Here is a 24,390-nt window from a genome sequence, read left to right on the forward strand (position 1 = left end):
TAAGTAATGGTCGACCGATTAATCGCAATGCCCGATTTAATTAGGGCCGATTTCAAGTTTTCATAACAATCGGTAATCGGTATTTTTGGACACCGATTTGCAATTTTTTTTTAATAGATTTGTATTTTTTAATTTCTTTAAAAAAAAAAAAAAACTTTTTTATATATATATATATATAGATATAGATTTTTTTAACTAGGCAAGTCAGTTAGGAACACATTCTTATTTTCAATGACAGCCTAGGAACTGTGGGTTAACTGCCTTGTTCAGGGGCAGAACGACAGATTTTTACCTTGTCAGCTTGGGGATTCGTTTTTGCAACCTTTCGGTTACTAGTCCAACGCTCTAACCACCTGCCCTACATTGCACTCCACGAGGAGCCTGCGTGGCAGGCTGACTACCTGTTACGCGAGGGCAGCAAGAAGCCAAGGTAAGTTGCTAGCTAGCATTAAACTTATCTTATAAAAAACAATCAATCTTAACATAATCACTAGCTAACTACACATGGTCGATGATATTACTACACTGCTCAAAAAAATAAAGGGAACACTTAAACAACACATCCTAGATCTGAATGAAAGAAATAATCTTATTAAATACTTTTTTCTTTACATAGTTGAATGTGCTGACAACAAAATCACACAAAAATAAATAATGAAAATCCAATTTATCAACCCATGGAGGTTTGGATTTGGAGTCACACTCAAAATTAAAGTGGAAAACCACACTATAGGCTGATCCAACTTTGATGTAATGTCCTTAAAACAAGTCAAAATGAGGCTCAGTAGTGTGTGTGGCCTCCACGTGCCTGTATGACCTCCCTACAACGCATGGGCATGCTCCTGATGAGGTGGCGGATGGTCTCCTGAGGGATCTCCTCCCAGACCTGGACTAAAGCATCCGCCAACTCCTGGACAGTCTGTGGTGCAACGTGGCGTTGGTGGATGGAGCGAGACATGATGTCCCAGATGTGCTCAATTGGATTCAGGTCTGGGGAACGGGCGGGCCAGTCCATAGCATCAATGCCTTCCTCTTGCAGGAACTGCTGACACACTCCAGCCACATGAGGTCTTGCATTGTCTTGCATTAGGAGGAACCCAGGGCCAACCGCACTAGCATATGGTCTCACAAGGGGTCTGAGGATCTCATCTCGGTACCTATTGGCAGTCAGGCTACCTCTGGCGAGCACATGGAGGGCTGTGCGGCCACCCCACACCATGACTGACCCACCGCCAAACCGGTCATGCTGGAGGATGTTGCAGGCAGCAGAACGTTCTCCACGGCGTCTCCAGACTCTGACTCTGGAGACTGCTCAGTGTGAACCTGCTTTCATCTGTGAAGAGCACAGGGCGCCAGTGGCGAATTTGCCAATCTTGGTGTTCTCTGGCAAATGCCAAACGTCCTGCACGGTGTTGGGCTGTAAGCACAACCCCCACCTGTGGACGTCGGGCCCTCATACCACCCTCATGGAGTCTGTTTCTGACCGTTTGAGCAGACACATGCACATTTGTGGCCTGCTGGAGGTAATTTTGCAGGGCTCTGGCAGTGCTCCTCCTGCTCCTCCTTGCACAAAGGCGGAGGTAGCGGTCCTGCTGCTGGGTTGTTGCCCTCCTACGGCCTCCTCCACGTCTCCTGATGTACTGGCCTGTCTCCTGGTAGCGCCTCCATGCTCTGGACACTACGCTGACAGACACAGCAAACCTTCTTGCCACAGCTCGCATTGATGTGCCATCCTGGATGAGCTGCACTACCTGAGCCACTTGTGTGGGTTGTGGACTTTGTCTCATGCTACCACTAGAGTGAAAGCACCGCCAGCATTCAAAAGTGACCAAAACATCAGCCAGGAAGCATAGGAAATGAGAAGTGGTCTGTGGTCACCACCTGCTGAACCACTCCTTCATTGGGGGTGTCTTGCTTATTGCCTATAATTTCCACCTGTTGTCTATTCCATTTGCACAACAGCATGTGAAATTTATTGTCAATCAGTGTTGCTTCCTAAGTGGACAGTTTGATTTCACAGAAGTGTGATTGACTTGGAGTTACATTGTTGTTTAAGTGTTCCCTTTATTTTTTTGAGCAGTGTAGTTTATCTAGCGTGTCCTGCGTTGCATATAATCCATGCAGTGCCTGTTAATTTCTCATTGAATCACAGCCTACTTCGACAAACGGGTGATGATTTAACAAGCACATTTGCGAAAAAGCACTGTCGTTGCACCAATGTACCTAACCATAAACATCAATGCCTTTCTTTAAAATCAATACACAAGTATATATTTTTAAACCTGCATATTTAGTTAATATTGCCTGCTAACATGAATTTGTTATAACTAGGGAAATTGTGTCACTTCTCTAGCGTTCCGTGCAAGCAGTCAGGGTATATACAGCAGTTTGGGCCGCCTGGCTCATTGCGAACTGTGTGAAGTCCATTTAGTCCTAACAAAGGCCGTAATTAATTTGCCAAAATTGTACATAATTATAACATAACATTGAAGGTTGTACAATGTAACAGCAATATTTAGACTTAGGGATGTCATCCGTCAGATACAATACGGAACGGTTCCATATTTCACTGAAAGAATAAACGTTTTGTTTTCGAAATGATAGTTTCCGGATTCGACCATTTTAATGACCAAAGGCTCGTATTTCTGTGTGTTATTATGTTATAATTAGGTCTATGATTTGATAGAGCAGTCTGACTGAGCGATGGTAGGCAGCAGCAGGCTCGTAAGCATTCATTCGAACAGCACTTTCGTGCGTTTGCCAGCAGCTCTTCGCAATGCTTCAAGCATTGTGCTGTTTATGACTTCAAGCCTATCAACTCCCAAGATTAGGCTGGTGTAACCGATGTGAAATGGCTAGCTAGTTAGCGGGGTGCGCGCTAATAGCGTTTCAAACGTCACTCGCTCTGAGACTTGGAGTAGTTGTTCCCCTTGCTCTGCATGGGTAACGCTGCTTTGAGGGTGGCTGTTGTCGATGTGTTCCTGGTTCGAGCCCAGGTAGGAGCGAGGAGAGGGACGGAAGCTATACTGTTACACTGTCAATACTAAAGTGCCTATAAGAACATCCAATAGTCAAAGGTATATGAAATACAAATCGTATAGAGAGAAATAGTCCTATAATAACTATAACCTACAACTTCTTATCTGGGAATATTGAAGATTCATGATAAAAGGAACCACCAGCTTTCATATGTTCTCATGTTCTGAGCAAGGAACTTAAACGTTAGCTTTTTTACATGGCACATATTGCACTTTTACTTTCTTCTCCAACACTTTGTTTTTGCATTATTTAAACCGAATTGAACATGTTTCATTATTTATTTGAGGCTAAATTGATAGTATTTATGTATTATGTTAAGTTAAAATAAGTGTTCATTCAGTATTGTTGTAATTGTCATTATTACAAATAAATAAATTGAAAACATCCGATTAATCAGTATCGGCTTTTTTTGGTCCTCCAATAATCGGTATCGGCGTTGAAAAATCATAATCGGTCGACCTCTAGTCCTAAGTCTCTTCGCTGGTCTGCTGAACTACGGCTTTTTAATGGTGAATGGATAAAGGCCCTACCCGAGTTGATTATATTATGCAGTTGCTCTTGGTTCTCATTATAAGGTTAGTTTTGTTCAATCTTTGAAAGTAGCTCATGAATGATGAACTGAAACCAGGGAGACTTTTTAATTGGAGACCACTGTGTTAGTTTCTGGATATTAAACCATGGTTAGGTTCCACAGCTGTGCAGATCTTAAGAGCTCCCCTTTTAAACAGCTGCTTTTCCAGATTATTTTAAGTTCTCATAAAAAAATGTTAACTTCATTATCACATTTGACTGGAGTATGTCTACTTGATCAGTTCATTTGACTTGCATACTTCCATCAAAGAAAGGTTGCTGTTGAACTAGCATGTCATTTTCCTTCCAGAAAGGAAACGCAGGGTAAAAAAAACATTTTTGAAAATTTTGTTTGCTTTATTTTTAAAAAAAAATACTAACTTACAATCTACCTGCAGTGAAGCCGCTCAAGATTTACATTGCATTCAGTCATCTAACTGTCTCCCGTCCAGAGTGACCCACAGGAGCAACCAGGGTCAAGCGCCCCGCCCAAGGGCACGTCGACATATCTCCCACCAAGTCAAAACGGGGACAACAACAGAAAACAACAATGCGAAAATAAGACATCAAGGACACAAAATCTAAACAGCAAGACCAACTGTATACATTTCAGTACATGTGTGGCACTATTTAAGTGTGCACGTGTGTGCTTGTTGAATCCGAGTGTGTGTATTTACAGTACCGGTCAAAAGTTTGGACACCTACTCATTCAACTATGAAAAAACACAAATGGAATCATGTAGTAACCAAAAAGGTCTTGAAGGAGTTCCCGCAAATGCTGAGCACTTGTTAGCTGCTTTTCCTTCACTCTGCGTTCCAACTCAATTGGGTTAAGGTCAGGTGATTGTGGAGGCCAGGTCATCTGATGCAACACTCCATCACTCTTCTTCTTGGTCAAATAGCCCTTACACAGCCTGGAGGTGTGTTGGGTCATTGTCCTGTTGAAAAACAAATGATAGTCCCACTAAGCCGAAATCAGATGGGATGGCGTATCGCTGCAGAATGCTGTGGTAGCCATGCTGGTTAAGTGTGCCTTGAATTCTAAATAACTCACTGACATTGTCACCAGCAGGATATATTTCCACCGGTCTAATGTTCATTGGTTGTGTTTCTAGGCCCAAGCGAGTCTCTTCTTCTTATTGGTGTCCTTTAGTAGTGGTTTCTTTGCAGCAATTAGACCATGAAGACCTGATTCACGTAGTCTCCTCTGAACAGTTGATGTGTGTCTGTTACTTGAACTCTGGAGCATTTTTTTGGGCTGCATTTTCTGAGGCCAGTAACTGTAATGGACTTATCCTCTGCAGCAAAGGTAACTCTGGGTCTTCCATTCCTGTGGCGGTCCTCATTAGAGCCAGTTTCATCATAGCGCTTGATGGTTTTTGCAACTGCACATGAAGAAACTTTCAAAGTTCTTGAAATGTACCGTATCGACTGACCATGTCTTAAAGTAAGCCTAAAGTGAGCTGTAATATGGACTTTATCTTTTACCAAATACGGCTATCTTCTGTATACCACCCCTACCTTGTCACATCACAGCTGATTGTCTCAAATGCATTAAGAAGGAAATTTCACAAATCAACTTTTAACAAGGCACATCTGTTAATTGTAATGCGTAACAGGTGACTACCTCATGAAGCTGGTTGAGAGAATGCCAAGAGTGTGCAAAGCTGTCAAGGCAAAGGGTGGCTATTTGAGGAATCGCAAATGTAAAATATATTTTGATTTGTTTAACACTTTATTGGTTACTACATGATTCCATATGTTTCATTTCATAGTTTTGATGTCTTCACTATTCTACAATGTAGAAAATAGTAAGAATAAAAAAAAAACCTTAAATGGGTAGGTGTGTCCAAACTTTTGACTTGTACTGTACATACAAGCACCTGTGCGTCCTCAGCCTCAGGCAAACAGTCAATGGATGTAACAGCATTGCCCCTCAGTGTCATTCACACTGCCTTTTGTTTTGTTTATTTTGACTTTATTTAGTACTTTTTATCTTTGACTGTCATTCTGTCCCCCGCCCAGCAACTCCTCTCCCACTTGTCTCCAGTTCCACCTCCCAACCTTCAGTTTCCTCAGTCTGTCCTTCCTTTCTCTGATGGCCACCATCTTCGGATGTCTACGTGCCATGTCTTTCAATTCTGCTGTGATGTTTAACATACAATTTGAATCTATCGAATAGAATCTGCACATTGCGAGTTGAAGAAAAATACTTTTACTAAGAGTATATTAGTAATTGACTGACCAGGTCTATCCAGATCTCCCAACAATGCTATTTCTAGGGCAAAGTTTAGATGAATGTTATGTTTTTTCAGCCATTCCTGAACCTGAGACTCGAAACAGGCTACATAAGGGCAATACCAGAACAAATGGTCTATTGATTCTGTATCCTCACAACAAAATCTACAGAGCTGCGATGATTGTATGCCCTAAATATTCAACATTTAGTTGGTGGCAAGAATTCTGTAGAATAGTTTTAGCTGATATAGACACGTCATTTTTATATATCAACTCATACATCCAGTGCAATGGAATCGGTATATCAACAATCTCTTGCAATCTGTATGGCAGGAACATCTTGATATAACATTACCATCATCACGGTCTACTGTTTTAGGAGAGACAATTTGTTCTACAGCGAGACTTCCACATTCAACCTTGTTAAGGTTATCCTTCGTCTATATTGTTCCCCATTTGTAGAAATTCATTATAACTCTGCTTCAGGCCAACCCTAGGCGCATTGACAGTGGAATTTTAATGCTTTTCTCTAGTAAATGGTGACAGTGGGATTTCTGTGTTTCTATTACACCTGCCAGGGCTTATATGAAAGGTGCTGTTAGATCCCTGCAGCACTAGCTACCTGATTGTTTCATAGAGTCTGTTATGGAGACCTATGGCGGCAATAATGCGAAGTGTCACATTGCCATACGCTTCGCCGGGTGACTTAGTATCCCTATTGGCAAGACATTCGCCCAAATGACATTAACACACTTCTGCTAATAGGACATAGAAATTAGGCTTCTACACTGTGCTTCAGGAGCTGAATTATATTGTAACCATAAACATTTAATTCATATATTCCTTCCAAAACAGGGGACATTCTTTCTCTAACACTGCTAGAAAATATGCCTAAATAATTTAGGCTAGTTTATGTTCTACAAATAATACATTGTTTTGCATCAATTCATTTAATTACTGTACCCGTTTTGATTGTGTATGGCAGGGTTCCCCAACTGGCGGCCTCCCCCGTGGGTGATTGATATTTTTTTTTTATTCAAATTTTTGCAAAACATATTGTTGGACATAATACTGTAATTAAAATTTAACAAAAAAAATCAGTTCCAAAGTATTCCCCCACAATATATGTGATCGTATGCAAATGTAAGCAAGGTTTGAAATAGTTTTATTCAGATATCTTTGGGCTTACAGTCAATATGCTGTCTACAAATTATTTGTAATTATGTTCTGGCCCCCTGACCATCCGCTCAAGAAAAGAATCTGCTTAATGGTCCCTGGCCTACTGTTATTTACTACAGGGTGATCTACAGTGCCCTCCTGAATTATTGGCACCCTATGTAAATATGAACAAAAAATGCTGTGAGAAAATGTCAGTTTATCTGCTTGATCTGACACTCAAAATCTGCTTGATCTGACACTCAAAATATCATCAGTCTAACCTTTTTGAGTTAAAATTGTTCAAAGAAATAAATCGTCAGCAAGAAATAATTATTTTATTCAAAAACATGCATCTCACAATTATTGGCACTCCTGCGTTTAGTACTTTGTGCACCCTCTCTTTTCCAAGATAACAGTTCTGAGTCATCTCCTATAATGTTTGATGAGGTGGGAGAACACATAGGAAGGGATTTGAGACCATTCCTCCATAGAGAAATTCTCCAGATCCTTCAGTCCTTGGTCCTTGCTTGTGGACTCTCCTCTTTAGCTCACCCCCCAGGTTTTCAATGGGGTTTAGGTCAGGGGACTGGGATGGCCATTGCAAAAGCTTGATTCTATAGTCAGTGAACCATTTTTTTGTTTATTTGGAGGTATGCTTTGGATCGCTGTCCTGCTGGAAGATCCAACAGCCACCCAGGTTTTGACCTAAAATCTCCTGGTACTTGTAGTCAGGTATCCTAACAAGGTTCCCAGGGCCTTTGGAAGTAAAACTGCGCAACAACATCACAGCTACACCACCGTACTTCACAGTGGGGATTAGGTTATTTTCTGCACAGCTCTTTTTACGCCAAACCCAGCTCTGGTGTTTGTTGCCAAAAAGCTCTATTTTAGTCTCATCAGACCATAGAACATAGTTTCAATCAAACCTGGTTCCAATGACATTTAGCAAACTCCAGGGGCTTACGTTTGTGGTTTGGTGACAGTAGAGGCTTTCTTCTGGCAACCCTTCCAAATAACTTATTGGCATGTAGGTGGTGTTTTTAATTGTAGCTTTGGAGACTTGACGTAACCAACTTCTGCAATTCTCTAACTGCGGTCCTTGGGCAAAAACAATTCCACTTGAGCCATCCTTCTCACTGTGCGTTGGGGGCAAAATACACTTGCGTCTTCTTCCAGGCAGGCTCATCACAGCTCCAGTTGTTAAACATTTCTTAGTTATTGCCCTAATAGTGGTGATGAGTATTTTCACAGGTGTAGCTATCTTTTTATAGCCTTTGCCTGATTTGTGAAGGTCAACAACCTTTTTGTTCATTTGTCTTCTTTGGCCTTTCTGATGTTGATGGATGACTAAGGGAGTATAGCCTGTGTCACCTCATAATTATACCCCAGTGAAACAGGAAGTCATGGATGAACACAAGCTCCCAAAGATTCACATTTAACTTTAAAAAGTAATATCTTAATCGGAATATACATCAATTAGATTTTGTTCATAAGAATTTTTAGGGGTGCCAATAACTGTGACGCATGTTTTTAAATAAAATAATTATTTATTGATGATTTTTCTTTGAACAATTTTAACTCAATTAAAGGTTAGATTCATATGATATTTTGAGTGTAAGATCAAGCTGATAAACAAAATGTTCATTTTTTCACAGCCATTTTTGTTCATATTTACCTAGGGTGCCAATCATGGTCCTGATAACGCGAAGGTCGCGGGTTGGGGCGGCAGGTAGCCTAGTGGTCAGTAACCGAGAGGATGCTAGATCGAATCCCCGAGCTGACAAAGTAAAAATCTGTCGTTCTTCCCCTGAACAAGGCAGTTAACCCACTCTTCCTAGGCCATCATTGTAAATAAGAATTTGTTCTTAACTGACTTGCCTAGTTAAATAAAGGTTGGATAAATAAATAACAATTCAGGAGGTCGCTGTAGATTAATTGACAGTGATGGATGATAATGTTAGGGGTGGTACTAGGGTCTCCATTGGTTGTGTATCTTAAGAGTTAAAGCTGTTGAGAGGAGTGTGTTGTGATGGGGCAATCGAGTGGCCCGTAAATTATGTGCTGCATCGTGGGAAATCAGCGGGATCATGACCAGCTAGCTACTACACTACAGACACTGATGGGCTATCTTAGGATGAGAGGTGGCAGGCTGCCCAATTACAAGGCCCATTGGTCAAGGTGGAGTCTGGTCCCTGTGGAGATGTCTGTAATTGAGTTGTGACCATGTCGATGTGTGTGGGGCGCTCATGAAGCAAAGCGGTGTGTGTGTGTGTGTGTGTGTGTGTGTGTACACCTGCTAGTATAGTGCAAGTTTATGAATGATTCCGATGCAGGATAGGCCTGCAGAAACTCTATCATGGTCGGCCTAGTTGCTGCTACGAATCCCACAATCTCTGCCTCCCTGTTGGGCTGGTCTATGGCTGCTTCTGTGTGCTATATGGCTGTTTGTGTGGTATTGGGCTTTATGGGAGAGCTATGTTATTTATGGTACCCCAAAATATTCATGGGTTTGCCTCTGTCCTATAGATGTCCATGTCAGGGATAGAGGATGGGCTAGAGTCCTCTGAAAGGATACATTGTAACACTGAATGACATTCAGGCACTGTGACATGGAGCAGTGCGAGACAAACCAACCCTAACCCCAAAGTACACGCTTAGTAGACCTGACTCATTGAAGAGAACCCCAACGCTTCCTTATTAGATGTTTATGGCTCGCTCACCCCCTGCCAGAACTGGAACTATAGAGTGAGCTGTTAGTGGATGAGCAGTGGCTCACTGGAGCGAGAGAGAGAGGCTAGATAGAGTAAACCAGGTCGGATTGCGCCCTGTACAGAACAGCCACACTTGAATCTACTATACCAGAGAGAGCGAGACTCTTGTTCATATCCATGTCCAATACATAAGCACACAATAGCAGATCCATTTGAGGAGCGATGCCATGTACAGGGCTTGACCCTGATGTGACGCTCTAGACCAGGGTTTCCCAAACTCGGTCCTGGGGCCCCCTCTGGGTGAACGTTTTTGCCTTAGCACTACACAGCTCATTTAAATAACCAACTCCTCATCAAGATTTGATCATTTGAATCAGCTGTGTAGTGTTAGGGCAAACACCTAGTGGGGCCCACAGGACCAAGTTTAAGAAACCCTTCTCTAGATGTGGCCCCTGGAGTTAAACATCAGTATGGCTTATATAAGAGTAGTATCGGAAACCCAGAGCTAACAGCAACAGCACAAAGTCTGGGATTAATGTCAGATTGTCATACCTTGAAAAAGAAAAATCTGGGGATGTTTCTCTTCAGACTGACTCTCCCAACAAATCACAAGGCAGACATGCCTGAACGTTGTAATTCAATACCAAAGTTTGCAGGCGAAACCATTGTGGTGGTTTAAGTGAAGGTGGTTGACGCAAACTAGCCACTTGCGAAATGCACTTATTAAAAATAACCTCTGATCTCCATCTTCCTAGATACTATTTTGTGTCCTGGTGATGTTTAACACTATGGCAACAAGTGGATAAGGCAGTGATGTAGGAAAGCAGGATGTCGCAACTGCGCCCTTTCCGCTATGCCAAACTGATGTATAATTAGACATGTAAGCCAGAACATTGATAGGCCTACGTTGTGGGAGGCAACCAGTCTTTCTAGAAAGACTAGTACAAGAGGTCCGACCTAGACCCACCAGAGAGATGCACTTCATCTCTTCTGTTTTCTATCCTTATAGTCCAGGGACTGCTGTGGATAAAAGCAGAACATTTGATACATTCCTCAGATATGAAAACCTAGAAGGGTTGCCCATTTCAAATGTTTTCAGGATGCAAGTTATGAGATTTGCCATGCCTAACCCCCCCCCCCCAGAAAGAGCCAACCCTGCTCCGCCTCATGGCCTGACCTTCATGGTATGTTCAGGAAAGAATATCAATCGTCGGCTGTGTTTATGATATCACTGTGCTGTTGTTAAGCAGGTAAGCTTGACCTCAAAACACTGTCTTCATTTCCAAGCTCTTTCTCCATGACACTGTTCATGAGATGTTCCACCAATGACATATGATGGTGAGGGCTGATGTCTGTCTATCAGATGATCCCTGACCCATGTGCCCCACACAGCTGTTGATTCAGCACGTGAGACCGAACCCCTGTCCTGTCTCAGTTCCTCGCATGGTCACACACACGTGGCACGAGATGAAGAGAGAGGAATATAATTATCCCATCTTACAAAAAATTAATACTAAATTGACATCCTAACCATTGTAGCAGGAGTGAAATGAGGCAGGTGTGCTATTTAGAATGCTTTGCGGTCTTAATCAGTAATCCATCATGAATTAATTAAATGCACACAGGAAATTAATTAGGCCAATTAGACATGCGACCATTGACCTCTAAAAAGGATATCTGGGTTCCTTCAAAATCAGAGCTAGTCATTTGAAATCAATGCAGATGAGCGCTTCAATGAACCAACCACCTCTGCTTACTCTAAAGTACTGGCTTTCCAACAATGATTTCCACACATCCTCAAAAACACGATGCAATATCAAGCCCACTAATTGCATTACTTAGCTTTCTGCTGGGCTGGCTTCCTCCTGCCTTTGCCATTATTTTCATCCTTTAAAAATATCTCGGTTCACCATGCAAAATGACTATATAATCGCCATCATAACCAGTGAATCTTCTTCAGGTGAGCTGTAAATCCAGGCTGAATAGCAGTCTGATCCAGGTACTGTAGATAGTCTTTGACGTGAATGTGGAGTGCCTTTGACGTGAATGTGGAGTGCCTTTGACGTGAATGTGGAGTGCCTTTGGCCTCAAATTCAGATCTGTATCAGAAGGGCACATGAATGCGGAGATGAGCAGTTGGATGTCATTTCTACCCTGTATTTGTTGTAGTCCTATTGCTCACGTTTTGACTACAACATTACCTCTATAGGAACTTTATCGATATCAGCAGCTGCTATGGCCTTTGGTGAACACTATTGTTGTGTGTGTGTTGGAGACCGGAGTGCGCGAACACAAAGTGTGTTGTCTTTTTAAACTGGTAATTGGGTTTGGTAACTCCCCCTCATGAATAATCCTGCATGGGACTCCAGGGAACTTTGAGCCATTCCCTCCCTCCCTCCGATCCAGCACCTCGGCCCATACGGATCAATGGCCAGTGACTATTCCATTTGCTAGGCCTGCTATAAATTAAGGCTATTTAAACAGAGGGGGCATCGATCTCCCCCGTGCCAGGGCAAGGCCTAGCAGGCTGGACGGCCTTGGAGATTGCAGCATCAGCTTGGGCCACTCACTTTATCGCCAGCAGGACACACATTCTGGCACAGTCACACTCTGATACACGTTCATTATCACAAACCCTTGGAATCTGTCTTGAAGTTTCTCTGTGTTTTCCATTTGGCTATCCTTGACCAATAGTTAAGTACCGGTGCCATTCACCTGTATGATAGTGAGCATTGTGAACAAGTCCAAAAAAACAGATTGAACCGAAGTCCGCTTCAGCTTTCACCCTACTCCTCCCCTGTTATCTCTCTCTCCCCTCCTCTGCGCTGCTCTGAACAGGATTTATGGGATTATTGGAAATCCATGAGGTCCCGGAGACGTGTATTAAAATGTAATTTTGTTTAGGCTTTCCTTCAGATTAATGTTAACAATTATGGAGGACCACCCTCTCCAGAAGGAGACCGTTGTTATGGAGGATCAGAGCCTCTCCCCAGGGGGGCAAGACTTAGCCTCCACCTTTTCATTCCCTTTGTCACTCCCTTTTCTCCCCCTGTTCAGTGTTCATGTTCTATATTCTTAAGCACAGAAAAGTGTATTAAAGCATCACACTTTTTTGTACTGAGCTTGCTACAACACGTACAGATTCTAGTCCCGATTCCCTTCATTTGTGGTTTCTGTGCTTGCTTGTAGCCCTCATACTTAATGAGCTTACCCAAATCCAATAGTCATTTCATTATTTTGGTGGCTAAAAAACGCCGCAAAATAACTGCCTACCAAACCACTAGAATATTAAAGAACCTGTCACAAGCCAAACATGTTTCTTTGCACAAGGCAAGCATCTTGGATTTGTCCCAAGTGGCACCCTATTTCATGTATAGTGCACTACTTTTGACCAGGGCCCATAGGGTTGCAGCCCTTATGTCTCCTCCAGTTGGAATGTATGATATCAATAGGGAGACAATAGACTTTTCCACTGAAGTGAGAAATGAATGGGATTCAATCAATGGGAGCCAACATCTGGCTGCTGTCAAACCAAAATGCCACATTATCCTATTATGAATCCCACAGATTCTACCTCCCCATTTGTCTTTTATTTTTTTTATCATGCTAATTTCTGAGTTTTATTCGTCGCTCGCATATGATGTCGTTGGGAAACAAATCATTTCATTAGGGTTGTTTTATTGTGATGGTAATCACCTTAGTTTCCCGTGCCAGGCTGCAGTAATGTTGCTGGTAAATTAGTGTGGTGCTGAACAACGCCAAGTCAGGACAGAACGTCTGGCATGAACGTACCTCACCTCTAAAACTGGTCTACAGGTGATGGTGTGTGTGGGTGTGTGGGGGTGTGTGTGTGGGTGGGTGGGTGGGTGGGTGGGTATTGGTAGACAGTTTGAAAGCCAGGACCTGCTTTTGGTGCTTGACTGTAAACCGTGTGGGTGCTTTTGTCGGTAGCTATGCCATCTTCAGTTTGACCAAACAACGCATAGACACTGGAAGAATAATTGCAGTCACAAATGCTCACAGCTGTTTTCAAGTCAGTCAGTTAGTGCACTCCCCAATTGCGGCCATAACTATTGTGTGTAAAAATAGGAAAGAAGATATTTGCCATCTCCCCCAGAAATTCAACACATTTACTTTTTTTCCAGGGATAGCTGTAAAACCTGCACTTTGTAGACTGCCTGCGTCCGAAATGGCACCCTATTCCCTATATAGTACACTACTTTTGACCAGAGCCCAATGGGGATGCAGCTTTTGTAGATTATTTGACGCTGGGCTGAAAATTCTCCCAGGTGTGTTGTCATTTCAGCTATAGTATCTTTAAATGGCACATCCCAACTGACTTATCCCCACTGGGGTCAGTGTATAAGAAAGCCGTCATGCCTACAGGAGGTTAGTGTAGTGAAAGTATGGCCTCTCTTAGTGAGGGATCCTATGGGACAGAGATGGGATTCACATCCACACTCCTATGGGTTTGATTATCATATCTCCTTATCACATTTTGAACTCCAAGATGGCATAGCAGTCAGACGTCCTTTATCCTCGTCTTGTGTCCCGGGTGTGTGTGTGTATGTACGTCTTCGCATGTCTTTTTATATATTTTTTTCTAAAAACTCAACTTCAAAACACTCTCCTGCAACCCGCCTCACCAATTAAAAAAAAAAAAAAAGTATGATTTACCTAAAATCTGAAATCCACAACAGAAGCTAGCCAGAAGCTAGCCAACGTTAGAACTCAGCTAACCACGGTTGGCGGTCATCAGATATCCCTTAGCTCGAAAAGCTAATGGCAGTTTTGTACAACGCGACTCAAACCAGAACATACCGGACCTAATTTCTCTCCATATCCCCGGATTTCTAACGCAAGCTCTGGACATTTACACCTGGATCTTGCAGCTAGCTAGCTGCTATCCGAGTGACCTATTGGCTAACGTCGGTCCCAGAGCGAACATCAATTATTCCGGAGCTAGCCATCTGAAGAGTTCCATCAGCCACTCCTGGGCTACAATCCCCTTACCGGACCCGTTTTGCTGCCGATGCAGAGCCCCATCGGGCCTTCACGACTGGACAACCGACGTTATCTGTCCGAGGGAGTTATCCAACTGGCCCCTCCGTCGCGACGTAACCTGAATGCCCATCTGCGGCCAGCTAATCGTTAGCTGTCTTATCGGCTGCAATCTGAATAGGCCTATAGGACAATTTTCTTGGGCCACTATAACTATTTTGCCAATTGGATTGGTCTCCTCTACCACACGGAACCCCACTAATCTACTGACGGAAACGCACGAGGTGGCTAAAAACAGACCGTCTTCTGCCAACTTGCTACCCATGACCCGGCTAGCTGTCTGAATCGCCGTGACCGCAACCGACTTCACAACTCACTGGACCCTTTTGATCACTTGGCTAAGCATGCCTCTCCTTAATGTCAATATGCCTTGTCCATTGCTGTTCTGGTTAGTGTTTTTTGGCTTATTTCACTGTAGAGCCTCTAGCCCTGCTCATTATACCTTATCCAACCTCTGTTCCACCACCCACACATGCGATGACATCACCTGGTTTCAATGATGTTTCTAGACAATATCTCTCTCATCATCACTCAATGCCTAGGTTTACCTCCACTGTATTCACATCCTACCATACCTTTGTCTGTACAAAGGTATGGTAGAGGTGAATCCAGGCTCTGGCGGTTTAGAGGTGAATCCAGGCTCTGCAGTGCCTAGCTCCACTCCTATTCCCCAGGCGCTCTCTTTTGATGACTTCTGTAACCGTAATAGCCTTGGTTTCATGCATGTTAACATTAGAAGCCTCCTCCCTAAGTTTGTTTTATTCACTGCTTTAGCACACTCTGCCAACCCGGATGTCCTAGTCGTGTCTGAATCCTGGCTTAGGAAGACCACCAAAAACTCTGAAATCTCCATCCCTAACTACAACATTTTCAGACAAGATAGAATGGCCAAAGGGGGCGGTGTTGCAATCTACTGCAGAGAGAGCCTGCAGAGTTCTGTCCTACTATCCAGGTCTGTACCCAAACAATTTGAACTTGTACTTTAAAAATCCACCTCTCTAAAAACAAGTCTCACCGTTGCCGCCTGCTATAGACCACCCTTTGCCTCCAGCTGTGCTCTGGACACCAAATGTGAACTGATTGCCCCCCCATCTATCTTCAGAGCTCGTGCTGCTAGGTGACCTAAACTGGGACATGCTTAACATCCCAGCCATCCTACAATCTAAGCTTGATGCCCTCAATCTCACACAAATTATCAATGAACCTACCAGGTACCACCCCAAAGCCGTAAACACGGGCACCCTCATAGATATCATCCTAACCAACTTGCCCTCTAAATACACCTCTGCTGTTTTCAACCAACATCTCAGCGATCACTGCATCATTGCCTGCGTCCGTAATGGGTCAGCGGTCAAACGACCTCCACTCATCACTGTCAAATGCTCCCTGAAACACTTCAGCGAGCAGGCCTTTCTAATCGACCTGGCCCTGGTATCCTGGAAGGATATTGACCTCATCCCGTCAGTAGAGGATGCTTGGTTATTTTAAAAAAATGCCTTCCTCAAGAAATGTAGAACCGGGAACAGATATTGCCCTTGGTTCTCTCCGGACCTGACTGCCCTTAACCAACACAAAAACATCCTGTGGCGTTCTGCATTCGCATCGAACAGCCCCCGTGATATGCAACTTTTCAGGGACATTAGAAACCAATATACACAGGCAGTTAGAAAGCCAAGGCTAGCTTTTTCAAGCAGAAATTTGCTTCCCGCAACACAAACTCAAAAAAGTTCTGGGACACTGTAAAGTCCTTGGAGAATAAGAGCACCTGCCCACTGCACTGAGGATAGGAAACTCTGTTGCCACAGATAAATCCACTATAATTGAGAATTTCAATAAGCATTTTTCTACGGCTGGCCATGCTTTCCACCTGGCTACCCCTACTCCTGTCAACAGCACTGCACCCCCCACAGCAACTCGCCCAAGCCTTCCCCATTTCTCCTTCTCCCAAATCCAGTCAGCTGATGTTCTGAAAGTGCGGCAAAATCTGGACCCCTACAAATCAGCCGGGCTAGACAATCTGGACCCTTTCTTTCTAAAATTATCTGCCGAAATTGTTGCAACCCCGATTACTAGCCTGTTCAACCTCTCTTTCGTGTCGTCTGAGATTCCCAAAGATTGGAATCATCCCCCTCTTCAAAGGGGGGGACACTCTTGACCCTAACTGCTACAGACTTATCTATCCTACCCTGCCTTTCTAGTCTTTGAAAGCCAAGTCATCAAAAAGATTACCGACCATTTCGAATCCCACCGCACCTTCTCCGCTATGCAATCTGGTTTCAGAGCTGGTCATGGGTGCAACTCAGCCACGCTCAAGGTCCTAAACGGTATATTAACTGCCATCGATAAGAAACAATACTGTGCTGCCGTATTCATTGACCTGGCCAAGGCTTTCGACTGTCAATCACCATATCCTCATTGGCAGACTCAATAGCCTTGGTTTCTCAAACGATTGCCTCGCCTGGTTCACCAACTATTTCTCCGATGGAGTTCAGTGTGTCAAATCGGAGGGCCTGTTGTCCGGGCCTCTGGGAGTCTCTATGGGGGTACCACAGGGTTCAATTCTTGGGCCGACTCTCTTCTCTGTATACATCAATGATGTCGCTCTTGGTGCTGTTGAGTCTCTGATCCACCTCTACGCAGACAACACCATTCTGTATACTTCTGGCCATTTTTTGGACACTCTCAACTACCCTCCAGACGAGCTTCAATGCCATACAACTCTCCTTCCGTGGCCTCCAACTGCTCTTAAATACAAGTAAAACTAAATGCATGCTCTTCAACCGATCGCTGCCTGCACCTGCCCGCCCGTCCAGCATCACTACTCTGGACGGTTCTGACTTAGAATATGTGGACAACTACAAATACCTAGGTGTCTGGTTAGACTGTAAGCTCTCCTTCCAGACTCACATCAAACATCTCCAATCCAAAGTTAAATCTAGAATTGGCTTCCTATTTTGCAACAAAGCGTCTTTCACTCATGCTGCCAAACATACCCTCGTAAAACTGACCATCCTACCGATTCTCGACTTCGGCGATGTCATTTACAAAATAGCCTCCAATACCCTACTCAATCAAATGGATGCGGTCGATCACAGTGCCATCCGTTTTGTCACCAAAGCCCCATATACTACCCACCACTGCGACCTGTACGCTCTCTTTGGCTGGCCCTCACTTCATACTCGTCGCCAAACCCACTGGCTCCAGGTCATCTACAAGACCCTGCTAGGTAAAGTTCCCCCTTATCTCAGCTCGCTGGTCACCGTAGCAGCACCCACCTGTTGCACGCACTCCAGCAGGTATATCTCTCTGGTCACCCCCAAAGCCAATTCCTCCTTCGGCCACCTCTCCTTCCAGTTCTCTGCTGCCAATGATTGGAACGAACTGCAAAAATCTCAAACTGGGAACACTTATCTCCCTCACTAGCTTTAAGCACCAGCTGTCAGAGCAGCTCACAGACTACTGCACCTGTACATAGCCCATCTATAATTTAGCCCAAACAACTACCTCTTCCCTTACTGTATTTTTTTATTTATTTTCCTCCTTTGCACCCCATTATTTATATTTCTACTTTGCATTTCCTTCCACTGCAAATCTACCATTCCAGTGTTTTACTTGCTATATTATATTTACTTTGCCACCATGGCCTTTTTTGCCTTCATCTCCCTTATCTCACCTCATTTGCTCACTTTTTATATAGACTTATTTTTCTACTATATTATTGACTGTATGTTTGTTTTACTCCGTGTAACTCTGTTGTTGTATGTGTCAAACTGCTTGCTTTATCTTGGCCAGGTCGCAATTGTAAATGAGAACTTGTTCTCAACTTGCCTACCTGGTTAAATAAAGGTGAAAATTATATTTTTTTGAGTTGGAACCACAATGTTGTGGGAAATGAGTTTCTTTCCCCCTCTCAGCTTTGCTCACTCCGCAAGCTCCTCCTGCACTTGTATGAGATTCATCTGAGACCAACTTGCATCTTTTGTCTCCTGTATCTTGACCTCTACTCCCGTCTCTGCTTGTGTGTGTGTGTGTGTGTTAGGGCTGTCCCCGATCTAAAAACAATCTTGTTCGATTCTATGTTGCGATCTTCAGTGAAAAATGATTATTTTGATCTAATTCTTGTTTCGTTGAGAAAGTACGTGCAGTTGAATGTTTGTCATAGAAATTTCCTGATGATGAAATGACGTCTTTTCCTGACATTGAAATCAGGTACATTTTTGATTCTGAATGAAAGTTGAAACGATGTCATTTACATTTGTTGAAAGTACATATTTTTGGGGTAATTAATTCTATACCCAAATTTCAACTGCACATGCATTCTAAATGTATTAAGCATTCTAGCACAATAAAACATTTGAAATCTATTCAATATAGGAAAGGAAAGAGGCGCCAACTAAAGATTGCAACAGAATATGTATTGTTGCTCCCATCTGTCCCATGCACTTAAGTTCATTTTTCAAAAGCTTTTAAATTGGCAGCGACTTTGAAAGGAGTCCAACCAACCGACCACTTCAACAACATTCGCAGTAACGGTTACAGAAATGTTTTTTTCTTACTATGACTGATATGTTGTTTATCTACCTTAGTTGAATGCACTAACTGTCAGTCGGTCTGGACAACAGCATCTGCTGAATGACCAAAACGTCCAGGAAATACGTCTTTTCATTTTTCATTCAGAACCTTAAACCTGCCTTAATTTTTTTTTAGATGTATTTAAAAAAAATATAAAAACTTACTGGTTGACGTCATTGGGAAATTTTACATGGAAATTCTCCCCGGTCCCTAAATGTCTTCGCGCCGTGAGAGAAAGCAGAAATGAAAGAACTTTACATTTGTCAACTAGATGTATGTATTCATTCTATCATTTTCTGACATTCTGGTGAGCAAGGATTTATTTACTATTCTAGAGCATCAAGTAATGACAAGAGAAGCTGCATATATGTAATTTTAGACAAGTTGACTAACAAATAACCTACTTAATGTCAGAAATTATAAGCAGAAAAAATATCTAAATGAGGCTTAACTTTTTTGTTGTCCCGCATCCCCTGTCAAAAAATAAACTGAGGTCCCGGGGAAAATTAGGAATATCATTTGTATTAATCGATACAGGAATACTAGTGAGTGGAATGTCAAAGCTGCATGTAAACGGCTTATCCTGAAATAGTACCTTAATCGGGATTGGGCTATTATTCAGAATACTATGCATGTAAACGTGGTCACTGACATGAGCTTGCTCATTGACTATTACTCAGGTGTTGAGAAAAGATGCACAAGGCTAGTAACACAGGGGTAGGTGCTCCTCAAGTTTCAGACTGCCCTCTCTGTTCTCTCTCTCTGTTTGTGTATGTCCATGTGTGCCCCAATGGATCAATCTGTGTTCAGGTGCCCATGTTTACCTGACCCTGTTTCCTGTCCCCCTGGGCTTCTTCTCGATCAGACCAGTCTACACTACAGTAAACTACCTGGTAGGAGCAGTAGCTCCAGAACTCTGCTAACCACCATAGATCAGGCGCATATTGAATTCAATACCCTTCTGTCTGCAATCAGCTTCGGCCTTTCTGTTCGTCAGCTACAGAGTTCCATTAACTTCAGTTATCCAGGCACACATTCAATTAAATACACTTCAATAGAACTTTCTTGGAAAGTCCTTGGGAGACAAATCAATCACCTGTAAATGTGATCATTCTTTCTGATGTATCATTAAGCGATATCTGGGCAAGGTTTATATATCTTTCTTTCTGATGTATCATTAAGCAATATCTGGGCAAGGTTTAAATACAGAGTTGACTGCTTTTTAAAAAATGTTTTAAAATATCTATTTTTATTACAGAAAGCACATGTACACTCAATCGTGACTTGTATCGGAGTCGTGACAGTCTACAGACTTCAAAGAGAAGTTCGTGTGTTAAGTTCTTCCCTCCTCTCCAAGCAGAACCCTTTTGGTGTGTTCTCTATAGTCTAGTGCTTGGCATAGTGTGGGACCCAGCCTCAGTCTTTCTGATAGACAACATGGCGCTTCACTCTCCAGGTCAGGTCAGCAGCACTGAGTGGTTCAGAATTGCAAAGTCACGTCAGGCTATGCCAACTATACAGACCTGCCAATGGATCCATCCATGCCAGAGGGCACGGTCAAAATAGTGTGTATGGCTGTCCAAAAAAACGATCTTACCCCAGGACAACTCAAGTAATGAAAAATACAAAATAAACGCAGGAGCACTTTTTCCCGATATTTGAAGGACAAACAAGGGGCTGAAGTTTCGCCGTGTCGGACGCCTGCGGGAGCTTGTGTGTACAAATAGAAGGCCAAACCCACCAATGGTGTGTGTGGCCAAAGAGCTCCATTTCCATGTCATCTGACCATAGCACCGCCTGGAGTTTGCTAAACGGCATTGGCACTTAGATTGGCACCGGTGCTATGGTCATATGACACGAAAATAAAGGTCAACGCACACCAGCGGTGGGTTTAGCCTTTGAAAGAACAATTCATATGGAGAAATAGCTCATCCCTACTGTAAAATATGGTGCTGGATAGGGATGTAACAATTCAACTATACGCGTTGGACCTGTCAGGGACAAATTACTTATTCACATTATTTGTTGGCTATGCAACAATTATTTACTTAACGAACAGTAAGATATTTCTGTCCTGCTAATGCTGTGTTTTATGGTCTCCACTCTAGCACCCTGCAGCTAGTCTGGGTGTTGAGGACATGGGTTCTACTAGAGATAGCCTGAAGCTGACAATTGATTTGTGTTGGTGATTAAAAACTTAAAAGCTAGCATTCCTAAGACAAGATGTGGTGTGTGTGTGTGTGTCTCGAGATAGCGAGAGCCTGGTAGAGTTAAGAACAATGCCACATTGTCTCATCTTCCTGGCATCTGGGAAACTAAAAGACCATCCTGTGTAGATAACCAAGGTGGCTTATGGGAAGGTTAGAAGTGACTGACTAAGCAATCTTGGTATCAGCTATATAAAAACTGTGCATCGTCTGTAAAGGCTAGACTCTCAGCCTAACAGTCATAAAAAGACTGGTGGGCTGACGGTCTCATTATTGCAATAATTAATCGATATTAATTAAAGATGATTGTTTGAAGAAAAATGTAGCATGCATCGGCCAGAAAATCGATTCAATTGCCGTTTCACTTTATTTTCGGCTCATATTACATTCTTTCTACCTTCCGAAAATACCTCCTATTGGAACAACTGATGCGTCCACTCCTTCAGTGTGGAACTAAGCCTGTAACTGTGAGTCATTTTGCATGCCGAACAACCCAAGGCAATATCAGTAGCCTAGTCAAATTGAGCACCGTGCCGAGCTTCGCCAGGTAGGCGGCCTGTTCCTAATCTTGCACCTTCAGCATTCAAATGGCTTGTGTGATATTATGCTATTAGAGTGACAACCAATGTCATTTGCTAGGTTATTGTTATCTATGCGCTGTTGAAAATGATGTTTTACCGGAATAAAAGTCAACTACCAGAGTAAAGTTAATTACTACTAGAGGAAAGTGGGAGAACAAAAAACATAGGCTACATTGCCCCTCGATACGTATCGAATCGTCTTGAAAGGAAAAGATGCACATCTGATATTAAATTGAAGGACAATCAAGAGGCTGACGTTGTTGTCAGATGCCTGCCTCAGAGCCGTGTTGTGCGTGTTTGAGGAGTCAAGAGTCTGAGCCTCTCTATGAAATGTGAACGTCCTTCACCCAAGTAATGTACATAATTAGGGTCTCTCTTCACTCTGTATATGAGTGCATGTGTTTATATGAGAAATAATCCCAATAAAGCGTGTGTTCAGAGGCATGTGTATTGACTTCTCTGTCTCCCCCCCAGATGAAGACAGTGAGTGTGGCCCTGGTGTTGTGTCTCAACGTGGGGGTGGACCCTCCTGACGTGGTCAAGACGTCACCCTGCGCCAGACTGGAGTGCTGGATCGGTAAGAACACACACACACACACACACTTGCATAACCTATTCCATACTCAAAACACACACACATAATTAAGAATAATAAAGCCATTATTATATTAAACAAGACATACCTATAGGAAACATTGGCTTTCTTCTAATGTGTCCAACCTTCTCCCCAACCCATGTTGCCTTGAAAGTATGTCCTGAGCTCCTAGTTGATGTTCCGGGCGCTGAAAGAACCGCGTATCCAGTATAACTTGGAGATAAACCCGTCAGTGAGCATTATGTGACCTCAGCATTCAAAAACATCATATTCCATGCACTTCCAGAAGGGCTTATTTGCAGTGTGTTATTTCCGCCTGTAGATGTAGCCTTCATGCGCCAGGATATTTTTGGGAAGCACGAAGAGGATACATTTCCATAGCAAGTTTCCATTGCTTGTCAGGGACATCACCAGGACTTTGGATAAGTGAGTGCCCCTGGAAAGTTGGTGGGCTAGAATTTCCTCCTCCTATTGCAGGTTTACTATCTGTGTATTCTTCCACTCTTGCATTAAAGACATGGGTCGTGTTCTCAGACCCACAAATACAATGATTTGCCGGTACCCCGTCAGTCCCTGGTTTTCAGGGCTGAGCCCCTGGTTATGAATCTCTGGTGACGTCCCTGTTGCTTGTTCTGATCTCCAAGAATAATGAATGCTGAGGGTAGCAGTGCAAGATCTTTTTAGCAGAATATTTGTATTATTAGCATATGAACGATTTGCAATTCGATTGCTGGACAATCAAAGCCATCCATCCAACACATTTATTCAGATCTGGTAGTTGATAGATTGGGCCTAGTTATTGTTCATTAACAGCATACATTTGTATTCATTCTCTTAAAATAGCCTTAAGTTAATAAAATACTAAAATAGTGTTAAGTTTGCCTATTATTATTCCTCGCTGGCCAGGGTAGGGCAGCACTTTTACAACATTCTAATGTTATAGTCTTGTGAATCTCTCAAGCATATTTTTTAAAATTGAAAATGGGAAAAGTGGGAGAGCTGGACCACACTATTGATTTCAAAACAAAATTGACTACTTTCTCATTCATATTATCAAGACATGAGGTGAGTATCAAAATAGTTTTAAAAGATGCCCTTGCCTTAAAGTTGAATCTCGGGTAGATCTTTACTCTGTATATATAGTGTGGTAGCAGAGAGAACATTCTATGAGGGTGGCTGGAGTCCTTGGCAATTGTTTGGCTCTTCCTCTGAGCCTAATCATAGGCTGTTAATTTGTCTCTAAAATCACAATGTTTACATTTTTATAGTCATGCGACAGTCATTTTTAATTGAAACGTCCAAATGTCGGCCTTTTACCAAGGTCATTTTGTTTCATGGAATGTTCTAATTTCATGACTGATGAAAGTTCAGTATGCTATAGCCTAATATTCTGCCCATATGAACACATTGGTGTTAGGCCATATAAAGATCAGCTATGCATGATTTAATGAAAAGCTGCAAACAAACACATCGTTTCACTTTAATATAATACTCCAGGGGCTCTACTTTGATTTTAGAAGTGGGGCGGGTATCTAAAGCTAATTTCCTGCATTTTTACACCATCCAATGTGCAGTCTCTATTTAGAACAAAAAGTAAGCAGAAATGCCCTCAGTCACCAAGCTAGGTAAGTGATTAATAAGACTGAACTAAATCAAAG

At 42.7% G+C, this 24,390-nt stretch overlaps 1 protein-coding gene across 6 annotated transcripts in view; it reads left to right on the forward strand.

The window, feature by feature from the left end:
- rptor (regulatory associated protein of MTOR, complex 1) overlaps positions 1 to 24,390 on the forward strand; it is a 199,409-nt gene that overhangs the window by 5,982 nt on the left and 169,037 nt on the right. For all 6 annotated transcript variants that reach the window (XM_029776869.1, XM_029776872.1, XM_029776870.1 and 3 more), the window contains exon 3: positions 22,612 to 22,714. In XM_029776869.1, the coding sequence (XP_029632729.1) occupies positions 22,612 to 22,714 (103 nt within the window). The remainder of the gene's footprint in view (positions 1 to 22,611; positions 22,715 to 24,390) is intronic.

The sequence above is a fragment of the Salmo trutta genome, chromosome 14 (assembly GCF_901001165.1).
Source record: "Salmo trutta chromosome 14, fSalTru1.1, whole genome shotgun sequence".
NCBI lineage: Eukaryota > Metazoa > Chordata > Actinopteri > Salmoniformes > Salmonidae > Salmo > Salmo trutta.